Below are 21,559 nucleotides of genomic sequence, written 5' to 3'. Positions count from 1 at the left end.
GTGCTTTTGTTCTCAAGAACTCTCTCACTGAAGACCGTGTGTAGCATGTGTTGATGCAGAAGCCCTTCACTCACCTGACTAAAAAGAAAATCACTTAATTACTAGAGTTGTCCTCCACCTCCCCTTTCACTCCCCTATTCTTCCTGCTTGCTTAGTGTCTGCCATGTCTTCTCTTAGTCTGAGCTCCTAAAGATTGCTGTGATTTTTCCTAAGGTTTGTCCTCTCTCTGTTGTAATTCCACACCATGTAATATACTGTGTGTGTTTTTAAAGTATTCCCGTTGGTAATAATCCACAAGGCACTAATGTAGTGGTCCCCAAACCACTGGGGTGTGCCCCCCTAGGGGGTGCAGAGGAATGTTCAGGGGGCCATGCGGCAGGGCACTGGCCAGCCTCAGCGGAGGATGGGAGGAGTGCCACCCAGCCACGGTCTGCCCCCAGCACAGCTCCAGCCCAGCTCTGCCCTCATTCCCTCTCCACCCCCAGGAAAGCTCTGCCTCTAGGCCCACCTCCTCCCTCGTCTCCAGTTCAGCCCCCAGCCCAAGCTCCCCTGCTGAGCCAACCGTGCTGTAATGGAGGAGGGTTGGTGTGGACAGATTCCATTACTGGTTGAGGGGGGGAAGGAGACGGGACAGGAAAAGTTTGGGCACCACTGCACTGACTAAAAGTCCTGCTTGAGGTAATAACAACAGTACTTTGCACTTACATGGCACGTACAAAGCACTGTACAAATATTGACCACATCTAGCTGCATAACCCTAGTGTAGCTAGGTCAGGAGCAACAGGGAACTTTTCTAAAAAAAAATCTCAAGAATATACTCCGGGGCAAGATTGTGGCTGGTCCTATGGGGTTGTGCAAGAGAGGAGAGAGTGCAAAGAACTCTCACTCTGCTCAGTGGACAACCACAATCCCAGGTCCAGGTTCTCCCTTACCTAAGGACCTAATACCAGCTATATCACTGTACACCCTACTGTAGACTGGCAGTGATGGGGCCATCGCTTAGTCTTTCAGCCAGCAGACTGACGGCAGCATGTAGAGGAGCTCACAGTCATTCAGAGATATAATCAAGGCCACTGTTGCATGTACTTTCCCAGTGCCCTCTAAGACAATCTGCCTGTCTCAGATAGAATGGCTCTGTGAGCTGTCTCTGGGGCAGAGTCCCTCTCGTCCCCAATGACTCAGGCTGTGACTTAACCTTTTATATCTATGTTGATACTGTGTACTTCATTGCATCATGATTCAGGAAGAGACGAGGCACCCAATGTCACCTTGAGAATAGAAACCAAGGCAAGAATAGAATCTGATCTGATAGGGATGAAGAAGTATGGATACCGCTCATGCAACAGGCCTCAATGAAGTTTTAGTAAATGTTAACTGACCCATTCCCCCTATCAAATGGGGAATGCCTTTAACAGCTGGTTAGAGTACTTGGAAACTGAAGGTATTTTAGTGGATCCTGAATATTCAGCCAAAACTGGTGTGTTCAAATGCTGATATAACAGATTACCTGCATACAGTATACACGCTGTGTTTTGGGTTCCCTATAGACCAGTGCTGGGCAACCTGTGGCCCATCATGGTAATTCGCTTGCGGGCCCCGAGACAGTGTTTACATTGACAGTTTGTAGGCACAGCTGCCTACAGCTCCCAGTGGCCGCGGTTCGCCGTTCCCGGCAGGAAGCAGCACAGGCCACTATGACGTGCGGCGGCCACTGGGAGCTTTGGGAGGCTGTGCCCACGGACGGTCAATGTAAACACTGTCTCGCGGCCCACCAGCGGATTACCTGGATGGGCTGCAGGTTGCCCACCACTGTTATAGACCATGTGTGATGGGATTACACTGTACACACACATACACACACAGGCAATTGGTGTCTTTTAGCAGAATGCTGTGCAACAAGCTAACTGAGGAAAAATCTATTGAAAAAGATGGACACATTTTTTATAAGCGTGCTCTAAAATGGTTTTTAAAATTCCTGTGCATGGGGCATGTTGGATTACTCCATGCTAACATTACTAATGGTACTGGGTATAATTCCATGTAAAATGACTCACTGCTGCCTGGTGTATAAGAAATGTGTTGTTGCTATTTTATGACTGTTTAAAACAGGAAAAAAGGGACAGGATGGTTGGAAAATGAAAAGGATCGCTAAATCTGAGCCAGTTTTTCCAGCTCTGAGAGTGTTAAACACCTACAGCCAAAGAGCTACGGTACCTGTTCTCCAAAGTTGAATAAGTAGCTAAACACAGATTATACAGACAATAAAATATAAAATAAAAATCTCACATGTAAACAAAGAAGGCTCCTGTTGCTATAGACCCTACAGAGCGGTTGGGTCAGCCAACACTTGCATGCATCAAGGGAAAAGTTAAAAAATATGACTTAAATCTGCAGAGCATTTTAATCTTTTCACAGATTTAATCACTTTTAATTCTAAAATTTATCAATTGTGGCAGACCTAAAAGTACTGGTGTAAAAAAGTCTCCTAAAAGTAGTTATTGCTGAGAGCTAGAAATCCAAAACTACTCAAAAGTGACAAGTGATTTTGGATGTCTTGATTTTTAGGTGTACAACTTGAGACACCTTGAATCGACCAGATTTTCAGAGGTCAGGTGCTCAGCACTTTTGCAAAATCAAGGTCCTTTAAGGTGTCTCAAGTTGGGTATCAACACTGGCCACCAAAAAATCACTAGTTAATGAAAAAATCTTGGCAATAACAAATAGCAGTCACATAAATATGAATAAAGCACACATCTCTTTCTTCCCAGTGCATGTAAAGAAGAGAATATATGTAACATTTGATGCAGTGTTATTCCTATTTTGGTTGTAGAATTCGTATTTAATATCATTTTTCTAAAATTCTGTGAGAGAGTGAAAAGAAAAGAAAAGAAAAGAAAAGAAAAGAAAAGAAAAGAAAAGAAAAGAAAAGAAAAGGGTGAATGTCTGTACTGTAAAATGAAGGGGAAACTATGTAGTTTATCTTTTGTCTATTGTCCTTTGTTGGTGGTGGTGGTGGAAGAGTGAGAAAACTCTGTAGTAACTCTACTTTAACTTGCAATGATATTTCAAATCTAATGACAAAAAAATCTCAGTGACATTTATTTTTCAATATTATGTGCTTCTTTCTTTCTTTCTTCCCCCCCCTCCCCAAAGTTTCAAACACCCTGCACTGGAGGTAAAACAGGGCAATGAACTACATTACAATTACATGAGCACATCAAGTTTTAAGGAACTGACTTCAAGAAGAAGAAAAACAGACATTATAATCAAAACCAAACTTTGTGGCTACTTTGTGGCTGTCCTATTAACAAGGTTATCCAGTTTCTAGACACAGCTGTGGATTTCACCACAAAACAGCTGTGACTCAAAGTCAGGAAAATTCTTTGCTTTTTTATATATGTTGTTTATGTACATATAGATAGACAGATACATATACTTATAGTCGGACCGCAATTTGACAAAGATCATGGGGGACACCCAAAACCTTCATAAAACAGACAGCTGGTTGACTCCTCCAAGGTCAGCCATCTCAGCAGGACTTATTTACATAAAAGCTTGCAGTACAGCTGTAAGTCTGTGCATATATATGTTCTGCTGAGCTTGTCAGTTGTGGGGAAGGTGGCTGCTTCTCTAAGTTCTACTCCTGTAGAATACCTAAATTTGTACTGCACATCTTCCATCCAGCAGTTTAGTGATTTAAAAAATAATAAATTGCATTGCATTATGATTGGCAATATTATACACTGGATGGGTGTGGAGCCGATAAAGTTACATATTTTGTCACACTATCCTCTACTGTTGCATAAAGACCCGAGGGCAACGAAACTGAGGTAGGCAGGATTCAGTGACCCAACAAAGTACAGCTGCCAGCATCTTGGGTGAAACCCTGGCTCCATTAGAGTCAACAGAAACTTTGCCATTAACTTCAGTGGAGCCCAGATTTCCCCCTTCATTTTGAATCTGGGTGTCATCTTTTTACACATTGTTAAGGGATCTTGATACAATTGCAACTGAATACTCTTCCTGTTTTAGGAATGAACTGAGGCAATGGTTCAGAAAAGCATCCCTCTGACAGCTCTGAAGCACATGCTTTAGTGCTGTTGTGAACAGGGATGGACTTAAGCATGTGCTTCAGTGCTTTCCTGAATCAGTGACCTAGTCATTCCGAAGATGCATCTACAGGCTGTACAAATGGCTTAGCTAAATCATAATAATTTAAAACTGGTGAGCAATGTTTTTAACTTCTCAAATGCCTGTTTATGCTTCTTTTCCTAAAGCCAGGGAATGCCCTGGAATTCCTTTTAGGGTTTATTGACCACAGGCTGATTTGGAATTAACCTTACCGAATAGTTTTTCATCCGCATAGATCTCTCTAGATTGGGCAATCCAACTATGACTTTTATTTATCTGAATCAACAATTAAACCATCTTCGTTCAACTTCAACAGTTGTCTAATACAGACAACTTTTATAAGGTTTTTTTTTCATTTTCTTTTTAAAGTTCAGCGCAGATGTTTCTTTCTCTCAGCAAAACCTCCTAAGGATTTCAATGCGTTCTTCAAAGTCTCTAGCCCAAATTAAATGATCAGCCATTAAATTGTTCTGCTGGGTGTTGGGTAAAACGTTGTTGAATCTGGTATGCATAATAGTTGCTCTTCATTCAGGATGAATGTAAAGGTATGTCTACACTATGGAGACTATCGTGGTATAGCTACATCCTCATTGACATAGCTCCACTGAGGTCAAGGGAACTACACTGATTTACATAAGAGGATACTCTGACGCTTCATAATTTGTTTCTCTTAATGCGGTATTCTTGTTCCAGGAATTCTAGAGAAAGTGCAACTAGGCTTTGTAAGACACCAGAAAATTTTTCCAGTATTTTGTCTTAGTTCTCTACCTGTAGTTCAGTGACATTTATAGCAAACACCTTTTAAACTAAAGTCATGGCTAAGCAGGTTTTTAGTCCTAAAACAGGTGGCATACGTGTATTAAATATACAGGAAATCTTATTTGATACTAAATACATGTTTTAATAGTTATTTATCCTTAACACTCATATTTTGTGTTCTGAATATGAAACAAGCTTTGTATTAGATTCCTTAGCTACACTATTATATATTTTTCTTGGAAAAACATTATATTATGCGCTACTACCTAGTTTCAAGGCTATAACTCTGCCAATAACATTTGCCAAATTAGCCAATCTGAAGTGATTTGCTCTGCAGAGACTATAACTACAAAGGGATCTGATATGTATGTATGAACACACATGCGTGCACAAACACACTCACTTTATATCCTTCTTTCCCACCCTTAGTATGCTGCTTGATTTAGAGGCAGAGACCATGTTGTTTGTGTGTGTGTAAAACATCTACCACCTTCCACTCAAAACATGGATAATCCCCAAAAGAATCTAACTGAATCTTATTATTCTGTAAAATATAGATTTCATAAGAAGAGACTACAGATAGAAATCCACTTTAGGATTAGACTCCTTAGGATTAGACTCAACTTCCAACATTACATTAAGATTTGATTTCTGTTCCTATTGTAATTCTCCACTGCCATTTATAATTGTGCTAAGGGGGTATAAAATGCAGCCAGACTGATCAGGTAGTGCTTTACACCCACTTTGCTCAGGTTACATGGTACAAAGCAGTGGAGAAGAAGGCCCCTCATGTTTAAGTGTGTAATGTACACGTACTCCCAACAGGGTGTTTTTCACTGGAATTGTCTCCGGTCTGAAGTTGGCTTAATGGAGTTGCTTGGGTGAAAGTGAATGTCGAAATGGACCCACTGTCCACAAAGTATTTCTCTGCATATTGAGGGAGTTTAAATCCATAAATGAATACTACAAGTGGCTGTTATGGTCTTATTTAAAATAGCACAAAAATACACATGGACCTATGAGACATCTGTTTCTTTTCTAAGCTTCTAGATCTTGAAAATGACTATACTGATTTAAACTAAACCTTTTATTTACAATTACACACTACTAGCCAGAGGCCTTACACTGTGTGAAAAAATTCAGCCCAAAGTGAGTTTTTATGTCTGACTTGTAAAGATCTAAAAATAAAGATGAATAATAATATGGCAAAACACCTTTAAAGCTTGTCGAGTAAACAAAGTCTCTTCCGTGGTGTGTGAGTGTGTCTTTCTACCTATGCAAACAGTAAGGTCTGTGCAACCTCCTGCGTTAAGTGGTTCCTGTAAAGTATCCCCAAACATACTGTGTTCCGTCTGCTCATTTCCAAACATATTCTAGAATTCTGTCCTGCCTTTTACCAGCTCCAGTCAGCACCGTATTTTTGTCAGGTGTGATGATGCACAAAGAATGAGACGTAGAATATAGATAATATTATAATGCCATCAATAGTAGGGCCTTCTCTGGAATTGTGTGTGAAGTACTGGTCACCCCATTTCCAAACGGATATTGTAGAACCACAGGGGTTTCAGAGAAATCCACCAAGAGCGATCAAGGGCCTGGGAAAACTCTCATAAAAGAGATTGAAAATAATCTTTACTTTAGAAAAGAGACAAATAAGGGGAAGTGAGATAAAAGTATATAAAATAATTACATAGAGAAGGTAGACTGGGAACCTCTGTTCTCGGTGTCTCATAACACAGGAGCAAAGAGATATTCAGTAAAATTTTAAGGCTGAAAACTGACAGGAGGAAACACTTTTTTCACTCACTACATAAATAGCCTGTGGATCTCACCACTGCAGGATGATGTTGAGGCCAAGAACTTAATAGGATTCAAAGAGAGATTGGATGTTTATGTGGATAACATGAATATCCAGTGTTATAATATTTAATGCTAAAATAATTTTAAAAGGGATATAATATCTCATGCTTCATGATGTTCACCCACCTGTAACTGTGAGGGATTTGGGAACTTCACTGAGGACAGATTATCTTCTGAGATGGCGTCACTTTCAGTCCACTTTACTCTCATTTGCATCATCTCTCTCTTGGTCTCCCCTTTCCAGTTGATTTGTGCCCCTCTTTATGTGTGTAGAGGGAAACTGATCTTCAGCATCCAGGTCTTTCCCCATGTGCCGGCCGAAGGAAAACTAATATGTGATCCTATGAGTTTAATCAATTTCCTATAGCAGTTGTTTCTCTCTCTATATATATATATACACACACATATATAATTCTAGTCAGTTTCCCTCTTCTAGTACTTTACACAAGGAGCTTAAATGCAAAGGGAAAATTATTCGGAATCTATTCAGTTGCGCCTTGTAGAAGCACAAGCCCTACCCTCCACTGCTAAAGCTCATGCTCCCTCCTCCCCCCAACCCCTTCTCCTACTACTCAAACTTATGCTACAGTTCAGCTTGCCTTTCCCCCACTACTTAAATCTTCTCCAAGGATGTTCAGCTTCACTTCAGCCTAGCAGCAAAGTGATATTAACCAGATCATGCAAACTCTGGCTATAATTAACCAGATCTTGTTAATTTCACTTTTCTGCTCCAATCACATATACAACTGAGAGGCAGAGGAGCAGATCCTGGGAAAAAAGAGCTGCTGTGTTTTCTCAGCTCTTTGCAATCCTTGGAAAAGATCCCAGAGGACTCCTGAACAAACACAAAAATCAATTTTAAGGTGGGTTATGTGGCCAAATTCTGCCCTCAGTTAAACTTGCTAGATTCAGAGTAACTCCATCATAGTCAGTGGAGCTACTCCTGATTGAAGCAAGTGCAACTGAGAGCAGGGTTTGGCCCAGATGCTGAAGAATGACTTGGCAAAAATGGTACCACAAGAATGGCCATACTTGATCAGACCAATGGTCCCTCTAGCCCAGTATCCTTTCTTCTGACAGTGGCCGGTACCAGATGCTTCAGAGGGAGTGAACACAACAGGGCAATTTTTTGAGTGATCCATCCTCTGGAACACAGACCTAGCTTCTAGCAGAGGTTTAGCGTTACCCAGAATATGGCGTTGCATACCTGACCATCTTGACTAATAACCACTGATGGACCTATCCTCCATGAACTTATCTAATTCTTTTTTTAACTTTTGGCCTTCACAACATCCCTTGGCAATGAGTTAAACAGGCCTAAACTGCCTATGAATTTTATTTGATGACCCTTAAGGATGCTATGGGCTCTGTGCTAACAGTGATTTCTGGATGCCAAAAAAGCAATGTTCTAACCTCTTAGGTTTATTAAATACCCCATAACCTTTTGCAAAAGAGTAGAGTTGGCGACATTAATGCCATGGGAAGTGACTACCACCTCCAAGCCCGTCCTACTAGGACACACTGCCTCTCAGCAAGAAGTGTTACAGCAGTTCAACATCTAATCATTGTTCAAGTAGTAGATATTACATATAAGTGCATCCCGACAAACTATTTATATATAGTAGGGGTACTACATTGCACGACTGAGGAAGGTAACCAAATGAGTAAATGCCAAATAAAGGATTACCCTAATTGGATGTTGTTTCATTTGGCTCCTTTGTGCCAAATGCAGAATGCATACTTCTTCCCAGCTGCAATGTAAAACAGGTGTTTTCAAATTTACAAAGTAGCAGTTCTAGCTAGTGAGCTAATGGAGAATCTCCATTAGCTGTCAACAATAGCAATAGTAACATCTTCTTTCAAATTTGCAGCTAGTAGACAGGACAGATTATTTCATTGCCAGCTGACAATGACAAGCCAAGCCATAACCTATGCTTATTGTGCTAAAATATTATTTCTTTTTCATATTGCAGTAGCATCTAGTATCCCCATAATACGGACTTCACTGGGCTAGGCACTGCACAAACACAGACCAAAAAGATGAGGCTTGTTTCACTGTTATTTCATCCCCAACCTCCCATTCCCCTTTCCCCCCCAGTTTGTTTCATCTACGTGTTGTAACCCACAATGTAAGCGCTTCAGGGCAGCATGTGTACTTTTAAATGTTTGCGCAGTGTCGAGCACAATTAAATTATGTTCACAACCTCCCCACCCCCCAACCCCATGAGATGAGGGGGTGATATTATCTTCCTTTCATATGTGTAAAATGGAGGCAGAGAGATTAAGGTCAAAACTGTCCACTGATTTTGTGTGCCCAATTTCAAACACTTGTGCCTGATATTTCAGAGTACTTAGCATTATCAAGCAGTTTCTATGTTTGAAGCACAGCTCCCACTGAGTTCTGCTGAAGCTGACAGTCGCTCAGCACTTCTGGAAACCAGGCCCCAGGGTCTCAAGTCAGGCACCCAGAAAATGAGGACCACACAGTTAACGGCCACCTGTGAAAAGTCTGCTTTAAGTGAGCTGCCCAGCATCACACAGGAGCTCTGTGGCATAGACACAGATAGAATCCAACTATCCAGAGCAGAATTAAACTGCCTTAACCATGAAGCCATCATTTCTATTCCTGCAGTCCCTTGCCTCATTCACTGCACACCTTCCAGCTTCTGTAACAAATCAGGCAGGGGCCGTTCAGACAACAGTCTCCTTCACTTCACAACCCTGACTCATCCTCTGAATAGGTCTATCCTGTGCACTGAATGAGGCAGGGGTCCTGTGGAAAAAACAGCATGTGATCCTGTAATTAAAGACTTGTATCGTAAACACAAAGGGAGGCTTAATTCTGGCATTTGCTAATTTTGAGTGTTTTATTTTGCAACCTTAATGTTCTATTAATGTTGATTTTTTAAATGTAATTTCTTAGGTATTTTAAAGCGCAAACTACTTTTTTGTCCCAATGTGCTCCCTTCAACACTGCCCCCCACCTCCAAGTCTGGCTCTTGTCCTCTTGCATTCAAGTCAGGCTTCTTCCTTCTCCAAGATGCCTGGGAACCTGCAGAGTGAATACTGAGAGCAATGGAGAGACAAGGTTCTTGCTACAAGTGATGCCCAGCACCACAGCAGTCCACAGAAGCATTTACAGGGGAAATACCTGATAAACCTCTATGTCCCTAGGCTGCATCATACTCAATACAGATGGAACCTCTGCAGAATTAAGCAGCTAAACTCGAACAAGTCTCCACTGAGCATATATGGACTGAGAGTTTTAAAGGGCTTATAACTTGGCTAAATTTGGTCAGATTGTCTCAGGAACAGCAAAAGGCACATCCCTGGCATGGGGGCAACCACCCAGGCAAATTTCAAGTACTTGTTCTAAAGCATGGAGGTGCTAGACCTGCTCAGCTCTAGGAAATGGCTGGATTTTTGCTGACACTTTTTCAGAAAAATGTAGCCTGATGCAGACAACCAGCATGAAAAGTTTGGCAAAGTTATAAGCAACTGACAACAGGGTCTTATCATGAGAACCTTTGGCCAACCGTCACTAAAGGTGGCACCACCACCTTTGCTTATAATGATAACGTGTCTTCAACCCTGAACTACAAAACCCTTATTGCAACTCTGAACTACAACTACAGGACTCCTGAACTACTGCAATCCTGAACTACGAAATGTACTTAATACAACACACTGTGACTACAGATAATCTATTCAACACAAATTGGACACATGTTGCTATTGTGACAAAGTTCCTGCTCTACCTTGGTGGGTCTTGCGCTTATTGGCGGATTTGCTTGCCTTGGAGCTTCACGGCAGCCCTCAGCTTGGCTGTTTTTCTGAATTCACAGTCCAGGTCAACTCCTCCTGTGTCTGACCAGGAGTTGGGGAGGATTTGGGGGGAACCCGGGCCCGCCCTCTACTCCGCGTTCCAGCCCAGGGCCCTGTGGAATGCAGCTGTCTAGAGTGCCTCCTGGAACAGCTGTGTGACAGCTACAACTCCCTGGGCTACTTCCCCATGGCCTCCTCCCAACACCTTCTTTAGCCTCATCATAGGACCTTCCTCCTGGTGTCTGATAATGCTTGTACTCCTCAGTCCTCCAACAGTCCGCATTCTCACTCTCAACTCCTACTGCTGCTTGCTCCCAGCTCCTCACACGCACACCACAAACTGAAATGAGCTCCTTTTTAAAACCCAGGTGCCCTGATTAGCCTGCCTTAATTGATTCTAGCAGCTTCTTGATTGGCTGCAGGTGGTCTAATCAGCCTGTCTTAATTGTCTCCAGAAGGTTCCTGATTGTTTTGGAACCTTCCCTGTTACCTTACCCAGGGAAAAGGGACCTACTTAGCCTGGGGCTAATATATCTGCCTTCTATTACTCTCCTGTAGCCATCTGGCCGACCCTGTCACACTATGTATTTAGGTTTAACAATTTTGTAGACACATTCACATGGGAAAAGGTAAGGGGTGTTATCTATTGTTTAAAACATGGTTTTGAAAGTGCTAAACACACAGTTAAGATGCAATGTCAGAAAAAGTTCTTGAAATGTGCTGGGTAACCCTTTAAAGGATCTCAAGATCTGTTCCCTCTCTTCTTCCTCGATTCCAGTGGAAAGGCTGTAACAATATGTTTTCCACTTCTGACATTGAACATTTATAGTCTTATCAAAAAAGAAAGAATGATTAAATGGTGCAAAATTTTCCATTACACATGCTGAGAAAATATGAATACAACATTCTGAAAACCTTAAAAGTGCATAGGCTCAATCTTGCAAACATTATTCTCTTCAGTAATGCTAACTCACATGAATAGACCTATTGGGCCTAATCCTTAGGACTTTACTCAGTTTTTGATCAGCACTTATTCAAATTCCTCAGCTGCCTTGAAAAAAACTACTCATATGAATAAGCATTTGTGCAAGTGCCTCTTGTGTTTGCGATCCTATATGTCAAAAACAGCTTGACCAAATATTTTCAAACTTGCGGAGAAGTTTACCCCAAGGAAGAGACTAACTATGCCAAGTTTCTCCATAGAATTTCTTCCCCAAAGTTATATGCAGTGAAGAAGGAGGTTCATAAGAACCTAAGAATGGCCTCACTGGGTCAGACCAATGGGCCATCTAGCCCAAAATCCTGTCTTCTGACAATGGCCAATGCCAGGTGCTTCAGAGGGAATGAACATTACAGAGAAGTTACTGGGTGATTCATTCCCTGTTGTCCAGTCCCACCTTCTGGTTCATACTGGAAGTGTCATTCCCTCCTAACAGTGGGAATAGTATGCCTCTACAGTACATATATTTAACAGATGTGGCCAAAAATCACTGCCAGCTACTGATAAAAGTCATATTTCACAGCTACAGTACTTGGAAATTGGAACTATGCTTAGATGGATTGCAGAGCTGTATTTCAGAATTATGACATCATACCTGTAAAACACTATATAGCTATTCAAGTACAGAAGAGCTTTGAAATATGACTATTTAAAAAGAGGTGTTAAAAACAACAGCACTTTTGCTTATACTAAGTATTTACAATAGTGTCACTTTAAATGTCTGCCAGAGCCATGTTTTCTAAACACCACTTGCACTCCCCATCTTCTCCAGCAACGTAAAGCCCCATCGCCAGTTTTTGAAGTTTTAAGTGTGTCTTTCTTGTTGGAAAAGCAGGTTTGCACGTTGCCAAAAACTGACCTTTTAACTCTCAAGAAATTGCTATGGGGACTTGCTCTTTTCTCCAGCTGCAAATTGAAGGTGGAGGCTGCTTTTAAGCAAGGAATCAGAACAAGTCTTTGTTCGAGTGCCATAAATGCAAAATCAGTATTTTCTGAGACTTTTGAGATTTTTTTGGAATGCTGCAGGAACTTTTTCAGTTAAAATGTAGTAATGTCACAAACACTTTAAGGTCTCTGCATTTGTTTCTTCTTTGTTCTGCCTTCCCCCCTCATTACTGACACCTTTTTTTAGTTCCTTGATCTCCTTTTATTTTGTTCCGCTTTTCCTCTCTTGTTTTTCTCCTTCTGTCCCGTTTGCTTCCTTTCCCCCTTCATCCTCCCCTGCAAATTCTCTCCACCTCTCCACTCTACTCTTCTTCTCTCAATCCCATGGTTCCACCATTCTTCTCTTGCTGATTTGTTGCATGTGCAAATGAAGCAGCAAAGTGGAATTCACAAGTTCTATAGTGAATAGCTCCTCTACTTTGTCCCATGGGCAAATAGTGAAGGAAAATGTCCCAGGGAATAGAACGGAGGTTCCTTGTCATGCCTGGATAGAGACATTGTCTGCCATACTCTTGCATGTGTGTTGGGAGCTGCTTACCTTATTTTAAGGTATGGTGTCCTTTTATCTGAAAACGGGCTACTAACCATAAGAAATATTTCTTAGGTGAAAAGGAAGATGCAAGTTATCTAGCCTTAGAGAGCCTTACTTTTAAATACACACAGTAGGAAAGCTATTAGACAACTATCTAGAGCAGGGGGTGGCCAACCTGTGGCTCCGGAGCCACATGCGGCTCTTCAGAAGTTAATATGCGGCTCCTTATATTGGCACCGACTCTGGGGCTGGAGCTACAGGTGCCAACTTTCTAATGTGCTGGGGGGTGCTCACTGGTCAATCCCTGGCTCTGCCACAGGCCATGCCCCTACTCCACCCCTTCCCATCCCCTCCGCTGAGCCTGCCGTGCCCTCGCTCCTCCCCCTCCCCCCCCAGAGCCTCCTGCACGCCACGGAACAGCTGATCAGGAGGTGCGGGGAGGGAGGGAGAGGCACTGATCGGCAGGGAGAGTGGGAGGCGCTGGGAGCAGGGTGGGGGAGCTGATGGGGGGCTGCTGATGTATTACTGTGGCTCTTTGGTAATGTACATTGGTAAATTCTGGCTCCTTCTCAGGCTCAGGTTGGCCACCCCTGATCTAGAGGGTTTAATGATAGTATCAGAAAGCACTTGAGCTTCACATTTTTGAACACAGTACCACTGGGACACTTTGCTGTCTGTTGTGTTTATGGGCAGGATTTTCAAAATCATTTAAATGACTTAGTTGCACAAGTGCCAATCCCATCCTATGTCTTTATATCTGAATATTAACCTGTGTGTGTGTGTGTGTGTATTTATACACCATTTTTGCCCTTTATATTGAAAGTTACCTCTAGTGGATAATAAAATGGCTCAAAGTTCTCTATTAGTTACTTTTCCAAGCAAGAAATACTTGGCGCTATAAATTTTGCTCCAGTCAAAAAGACAGATGGTACAGACACACAGAAATATATATACATATAAAGAGAAACACACGTGTGTATATCTGCATCCATGCAGATTTATGGTGTAAGATCGATAATACAGCATTATACACACAAAATGCTGTAACAAAAAATTAATCAATACTTTGCAGAGTTTTTACCTTATTGCACTTGCAGATAAGTGGCCATAGGAACCACTAGCTGAAGAACTGCTACGAGAATTATTGAGAATTGTGACCAAGGAGTTTGGAGATGTCCGTATCATGGTCTGAAGGTCAAAGCTATGATCAGACAGGGGCGATATGGACAGCGTACGCTTTCGGCTTGGTCTAGTTGACAGCCTTGGACTCGGAAACCTGGCACCTGTTATGTAAACAAAAATAATTATCTACCAAAGTACGCTACCCCATTTATTTATGACTCCTGGCGATGGGTATAAAGAGTCACAACATGCTGTGACAAGCCCATTCTTTCCACTTGTGATCTACTGGCTACAATTGAGGAAAATTAGGAAGAAAAATTTATCTTCCTATGGCTTACCTCAGGGGAGCTCTGTTTATTAATGTGCAAGCAAAATGATAAATTGCTAAACAAAAGGGAAAGACTTTTATATGTTATCCCTCTCATTTCTGGTGATTTATGAATCTGATGGCTGCTTAGACATTCACATCATTAATTCAAGCCCAAGCGATGAGACAGTGGCTCACATCAGGCGCTCCCTGAAACCCCTGCTACTTCAATGCAAAGAGCCAAAAATAAACTTCTAAAATACAAAATAAAGATTAAGATGCAGCTTTCCCTTTGCTGATCATAATTCCTCCTGGCCAATGCTAGCTGCAAAAATAAAACAGATGAATAAAATAATGCCATAAAACAAAATGCTCTATCAACAGAAGTCATCAATTCGACAGTCACAGCATTAGGCTTTTATTTCAATTTTTTCAAGTAACTAAGAAGATTTGTGGGGGTGGATGAATCCATTTTTTCAAAACTATAGTTTAAGCTTTTCAGAGCAGTGCAGGGGATTCGATCCCACATCTTCCATTAAAATGAACAGAACATGTATGGCTAAATTCTCTGTGCGGCTTTGAAAACTTCCACTATTGGGCCGGTACTCCTCCTGACCTGTAATCACAATTCTATCGTGCTAATGGGAGATATATCACTTTCAACTTCATCCTAATATTGATTTATGTAATCCTCGATTTCACTGTAAGCAAAGTTCTAGAGCCAATTATTTGTATTAAAAATAATACCACCTGCACTTCTTATTTCAGTCAAATAAACTGGTAATATTGGAGCATGCCATGTAATTTTGATGTCCAGGGCCACAAACTCTTGGTTCAATTCCTATTTTTCTAACTGGATGGCTTGCAGCTCTGTGTAACTTCTCAACAATTAAAGAGTAGGTTACAGGTTTCTGTGATCTTTTCTTTATACTTCCCACTACTTGGTGCTCTAAACCTCAATTCAGCAAGGTACTTAAGCATGTGTGTAACTTTAAGTACGTGAGTAGTCCATTGACTCCAGCAGGACTATCCATGTGCTTAAAGTTAAGCAAATATTCAAATACATAGCTGATTTAGGGCCTTCGTTAGTGTTTATAGACAGCTGATGTAGAGATCTGCTCTTTTCCCAAATTTCCTGATGTTCTTTGTTTACACATTTCATGGATACGTCCAAATAAAAGCTTGCTAATTTTATTGTTAAATATAGTAAGACTGACATTTTCATTTTAGGCTCTCTCACTTTGCTTTTCTCCTACTGCAGTTTTTATTTTGAGGTAAGCTGACTTTGTATTTCACCCATTTCTATGCTTGCAATCCAGACTTATTCTTTGACTATGATGTGTTGTTTTCTTCACACATTATTTCAATTCTCGGTTCCACTTACTAAACATCTCCAGAATTCACGATTACTTAACAAATTTTGCAGCTAAAACTATGGTGCATGCCGTGGTTCTTTCCTGTCTCAACTCTTCCTAGGTTTTCCAACTAATCTTCCTACCGCTACTCTATCGGACACGCAAGTGGCACAGAATCACAGGACTTGTCTTAATTTTCATTGCTTGCAATTTCCTCGCTTGACTCTTTTCCTTAGACATCTGTATTGGTTGCCCCTTTTTGAGTGTGTTCAGCCAACATTCAAAATCTTGTAATTAAAGCCATTGTTTTACGGTTGATATCATTCTGTGATCTGATCTCTGCTTATACTCCCCCTCATAAACTGTGCTTAATTTGGAACACTCTTTGACCTCTACTAAGACTGCCAATAAGGGTTGCCTTTGGGATCAGGGTTCAGGGTTTTTTCCCACATCTTTATTCCTCCAGTCTCTCACTGGATATTCATGCTGCTGAATTATCATTTAAAACTTAAACTTGAAGATTTTATTTTTTTCCTCGAGCTACTTCAAGCTATTTTACTTAATCTGTTTTATCTCTCTTTTTATGAGCATGCTATTGTACTGTGTGTACATCTGCTACTTTATGAAGTGCAGTGCCTTGATACTTCTAAAGCCTGATATGTTTTATCTCCATGAAAGTACAAACATTGATTAGTGGCTATAAGAAGTTGCTATGCATTTACTAAGGATATACAAGATCCACGTGATAGTAAAAGAATAACTACATATTAATATTTTGCATTTATTTAGTAGTTTTCATCTATACCTCTCATATGGGCCAGATTCTCAGCTGATATAAATTGGTACCGCTACACTGAAATCAATGGAGTTATGCCAATTTGCATTAGCTAAGGAGCTAGCTCAAAGCACTTTAAAAGTGAGTTGTTATTATTATCTCCATTTGACCAAGTGGATAACTGAAGTTCAGTCGTCCACAGTGAAACATCAAATGAGTGGGGCAAACAGGACTCTTTGCACAATCCACTAGACCACAACTGAACAGCTAAATGGTATGTTATTCACAGCATTGTTATTGTCATTATTTATAATCCTTGCTATGTTCTACACCAGCTGATCCCTCCCCCCCTCCCTTGTAGTCACATGGATAAAAGCACCAATCATTTATTTTCCTCAGATTGATAGGAATGGGATTGGTCACAAGACACTGGACATGCTCATGATGAGGGAAGCATAGATCACTTTCTTTGGATAAGCATGACATTGTTACATGTTACAGTTCTGTTTTTAACATGAGAAGCCTGACCTCTGCATAAGGATGTTACCAATGATAATTTAGGAAAGATTTTAAACTTGATTTTTAGGACTTAAGTTTAAAAATATTTATTGTGACTGATCAGAATTCCAGATCTGAATGTGTATAGATAGAGGTGACTGCCATTTATTTGATGTAAGTGTCCTGGGGAATTTGTTAGAGACTTGCCAGACACAGACTGACTGTTTCTGATTCTGAAATGAGACAATGCGCTGACTGGGAAAAAGGCAAACCACAACTATGTTTATAAATCAAATATCAGCTAGTTATGTTTTCCGCTGCAAATGAGAGATGTATTCCAATGATTTTGTTGGAAAATGAAGCGATCATTAAAAATACTATAACATGAACCCTGCTAGATTACATTTCTCATCTGCAGTGAAAGCTTAGACAGCCTGATAAATGATCTACAAACATAGTTGCACTTTGCCTCTTTGCTGATCAGAGCATTGTCTCATTTCAGCATTAGAACCTCTTTTGGCAGTTCTATACCACATTTCCCAGGAGAGAACACTTGTACCAAATAAGTATCACCCATGTCTGTACTACCCCTAGGAGTCTGAAGAGAAGCATACTCATCCTTAACAAACTGCACAGAGCTACCAAGTATGATTATCCTCATCCTGGTGCCCCACAGATGTTCAACAAATGCATGACTCCCTCCTTCTCCCTTCCCTCTCTAAAATGAGCCAACCCATTCTTAAGTCACACTATGGTGGTTTGAAAAGACTCTTTCCCTCAAATGCTCATTAAACCTCCCTCGTCCCACCCAACTGCTATCAGCAGCCAGTCTTCTCTTCAGCACAGAGCCGCTCTGCGCCAGCTCATCCCTGTCCCCTGGCTCTGTCGTAGGCACATAAGTGTTCTGGCCAGAGACAAAGATGTGGTATGGCAGAGCAGAGTGAGCAGAGCAGAGCAGAGCAGAGTGGATTTATAACAGGGAGCCTTGACTCAGCCTTATCATTCAGAAGCCACAGATTTTCTTTTCTCCTTGGAACATAGTCGTCTCACCTGGATCTAGAAATCAGTCAGACCCCAACTTGCATCTACCTGGGACTTGGCCAGTTTCCTAAGGGGTAACAGTTCTATATGTAAACAGAGAATTCCTGTGTCACATGAGATGATGGTTACAGCCAAATCAGAGCACCACAGTACTTGGTAATGGAAGAGTAGAACTGGCTTCAAGTGAGACAGTGACTTTCAAAATGGAAAATCCAATTAAATGACCGTTTTTCTTGCATTCACCATTGAATTAGGTTTTACATTCCTAAAAGGTTTTAAATATGAAATGATCATTCATTATGTTGCAAAATGTTTAGTATAACAATATTCTGAGTTCGTATATTACTATAAAAAGAAATAGATCATAATTTATAATCATCTCTGTCTGCTAAAATAAACTTTGCAACTTTGCTCTGGCATATATTTTAAACACAAACACTTCAGCGTTTATTAATTTGAGATGTTTATCTGTTCATAGTATTCTTCCAATGAAGCATCACATTCCATTTTTTGTAAGATTCCTGGAGACCAAAAATGCAGAGCCAGTGATTCACTAAAAACTCCATTCACCTTCTGAGCAAGCACTGAAAAACCATCAACTTTGGAGGGTGGTGAAAATAGAAGGTAGGCTGTGGCATTCTACAGAGCAGAAGACAGACTTGTTTAAGAATATAGTCCTTGTGGAGTAGATATTATACTAAAGGAAATTGTAATATCAGCTAGTGAAGCTTTGAGACAGGGATGTGTAGGCAAAAATCAGAGTGAGTGTTAAAAGTAAAGACTTATTCTGAGGGTGGAGCTCATTTCTAAAATAGCTGAAATCAATTTCAATCATTACTTTCCAAAATGGAATATGCCTTGCTGCAAATTGGTCCATGAATTCGATTTCTGAATTCAAGTTTTTAGCATCAATTATTAGGGAATAATTTTCAGACGTATAATTTTATTCCTTTAAATCACATTTCTTCAAACTGCCAAAGGAACTGGTCTTCTTTGAAGGCTGTGAACATGACAGGTTTGAATTTTTGAAAATAAACTAGAGCTGTGTGAAACTTGGTGGTTTTGGTTCACAGACATCAGTAGAAGTTTGGTTTTACTTTCTGGAAGTACACATCCTGAATTTTGTCTTGGTTTCCAAACCCATAAATCCCTTGATGACACACAGGGGAAGGAATGGGTCTACTAGCCAAAACTTGTCCCACCTTTTCTTGAAACTCAGCCTACATTCAGTCAAAAGGTCACACCTCAGAAAGTCTTACAGGGTGGGACTGTCAAAAGCACTCAGTGTAGACCTAGCTAGCTCTGCTCTCACTGAATTCAATGGGAGTTCACCAAAAAGTTCCCACAGAGCGAGGCTCCAGAGCATGTAGGACATTTCAACCCCCTGCACAAGAGCCAAGCATCCTGTCCCCCACTCCAATAAAAATGGCTCTCCAGCACCATAAAGCAGGAAGAAGGCAGGGTGTTCCCCATACCCTGTATAAAGCTCTGTGTCCATCTTCTGCATAATGCATATAGTTATTATTTGTATTACACTAGAGTCAAAAGGCTCCAGATTTGATCATTGTGCTCACTGCTGTACACACACACACACACACACACACACACACAGAGTAAGATACAGTCTCTGTGTCACCTTCTCCATATAGTAAATTCAGAACATTCTCTGTTTCTGACCCATTGTTGTACAGAATACGTAAGCAGGGATCTTTCGGTGGGTCTAATCGGCTATTTCTCAGAATTTTGTCACAAATAATGAGGGAAATTATCAACTTCTTTTTCATTCTTTTTAACAAGATGGGGCAGGGTGGAAAGAGGACTTTTAAAATCATCATAATGCAAACATGGGCATTCTGATCATTCAAAAAAAAAAGCATCTTAATATTGGCTTCCTGCTAATTGTTTTGTTTCTCTTTTCTAATCTAAAATTCTGACAAAGAAGAAAGGGGTTTTCTTTAGCATGATGAATGATAGGACATTCAGATGCCTACTTAATGACAATTAATTTACTGTATATCCATGCAAGTTAAGATAGTTTTAATTAGTTTTTACAAAGTAAAAGGGTAACTTCATCCTCTCTTTAGATAAAAGAAGCTATTGCCTGACTAAACACATTCTCATCAAATACAGAAGGTGAGGCTAAGTGACCTTCTTAGGATTCGCTCTTATTTTAATTCTCTATTTACTGTTTAAAATAACCCATTTGCATAATACTGCTTCAATTTTTTTGACTTTAGTCCTGAAATAATCCCTAATTGAAAAGTTGCTGCTATAATGAATTGCAAATGTGTGATCTCAACTTTAAAACCAAACACAAAACAAATTAAAGTGCATATATCAAATATCTGGACAGCTGTCCCTGTTTGAGATTATGTTTAGGACCCTTTTTTTATGAATGAACAGAGAGCATATGCATCAAAGATCAACATCCTTTCCTTTAAGCACAGGTGCTGGAACTAGGGTGCGGCAGCATCCCCGACTTGAAGAGGTTTCCATCATGTACAGGATTTACAGTTTTGTTCAATGGCTTTCAGCACCTCCACTATACAAACTGTTCCAGCACCCCTGCCTTTAAGTAAAAAGAGGTAATTATTTGTGATGCTGAGGCTGTATTTCTATGCATGCTCAATCCTCCAGCTGTTACTCCACAAGTAAGTCTTTTGATGTCTCTAGCGTTATTTGTGTAAGTTAAGGAAGTATGGGCTGGATGAATGCACCATAAGGTGGGTAGAAAGTTGGCTAGATTGTCGGGCTCAACGGGTAGTGATCAATGGCTCCATGTCTAGTTGGCAGCCAGTGTCAAGTGGAGTGCCCCAGGGGTCGGTCCTGGGGCCGGTTTTGTTCAATATCTTCATAAATGATCTGGAGGATGGTGTGGATTGCACTCTCAGCAAATTTGCGGATGATACTAAACTGGGAGGAGTGGTAGATACACTGGAGGGCAGGGATAGGATACAGAGGGACCTAGACAAATTGGAGGATTGGGCCAAAAGAAATCTGATGAGGTTCAATAAGGATAAGTGCAGGGTCCTGCACTTAGGACGGAAGAACCCAATGCACAGCTACAGACTAGGGACCGAATGGCTAGGCAGCAGTTCTGCAGAAAAGGACCTAGGGGTGACAGTGGACGAGAAGCTGGATATGAGCCAGCAGTGTGCCCTTGTTTCCAAGAAGGCCAATGGCATTTTGGGATGTATAAGTAGGGGCATAGCAAGCAGATCGAGGGACGTGATCATCCCCCTCTATTCGACATTGGTGAGGCCTCATCTGGAGTACTGTGTCCAGTTTTGGGCCCCACACTACAAGAAGGATGTGGATAAATTGGAGAGAGTCCAGCGAAGGGCAACAAAAATGATTAGGGGTCTGGAACACATGGGTTATGAGGAGATGCTGAGGGAACTGGGATTGT

General features: G+C 40.9%; 1 protein-coding gene across 1 annotated transcript in view; it reads right to left on the bottom strand.

The window, feature by feature from the left end:
- GLI3 (GLI family zinc finger 3) overlaps window positions 1-21,559 on the bottom strand; it is a 243,783-nt gene that overhangs the window by 55,175 nt on the left and 167,049 nt on the right. The window contains exon 7 of the mRNA XM_073332835.2: window positions 14,134-14,335. Within this exon, the coding sequence (XP_073188936.1) occupies window positions 14,134-14,335 (202 nt within the window). The remainder of the gene's footprint in view (window positions 1-14,133; window positions 14,336-21,559) is intronic.

This window comes from Lepidochelys kempii, chromosome 2 (genome assembly GCF_965140285.1).
Source record: "Lepidochelys kempii isolate rLepKem1 chromosome 2, rLepKem1.hap1, whole genome shotgun sequence".
NCBI lineage: Eukaryota > Metazoa > Chordata > Testudines > Cheloniidae > Lepidochelys > Lepidochelys kempii.
Note: the sequence above shows the minus strand (reverse complement) of the source record. Positions and strands in the feature narration are given on the sequence as shown.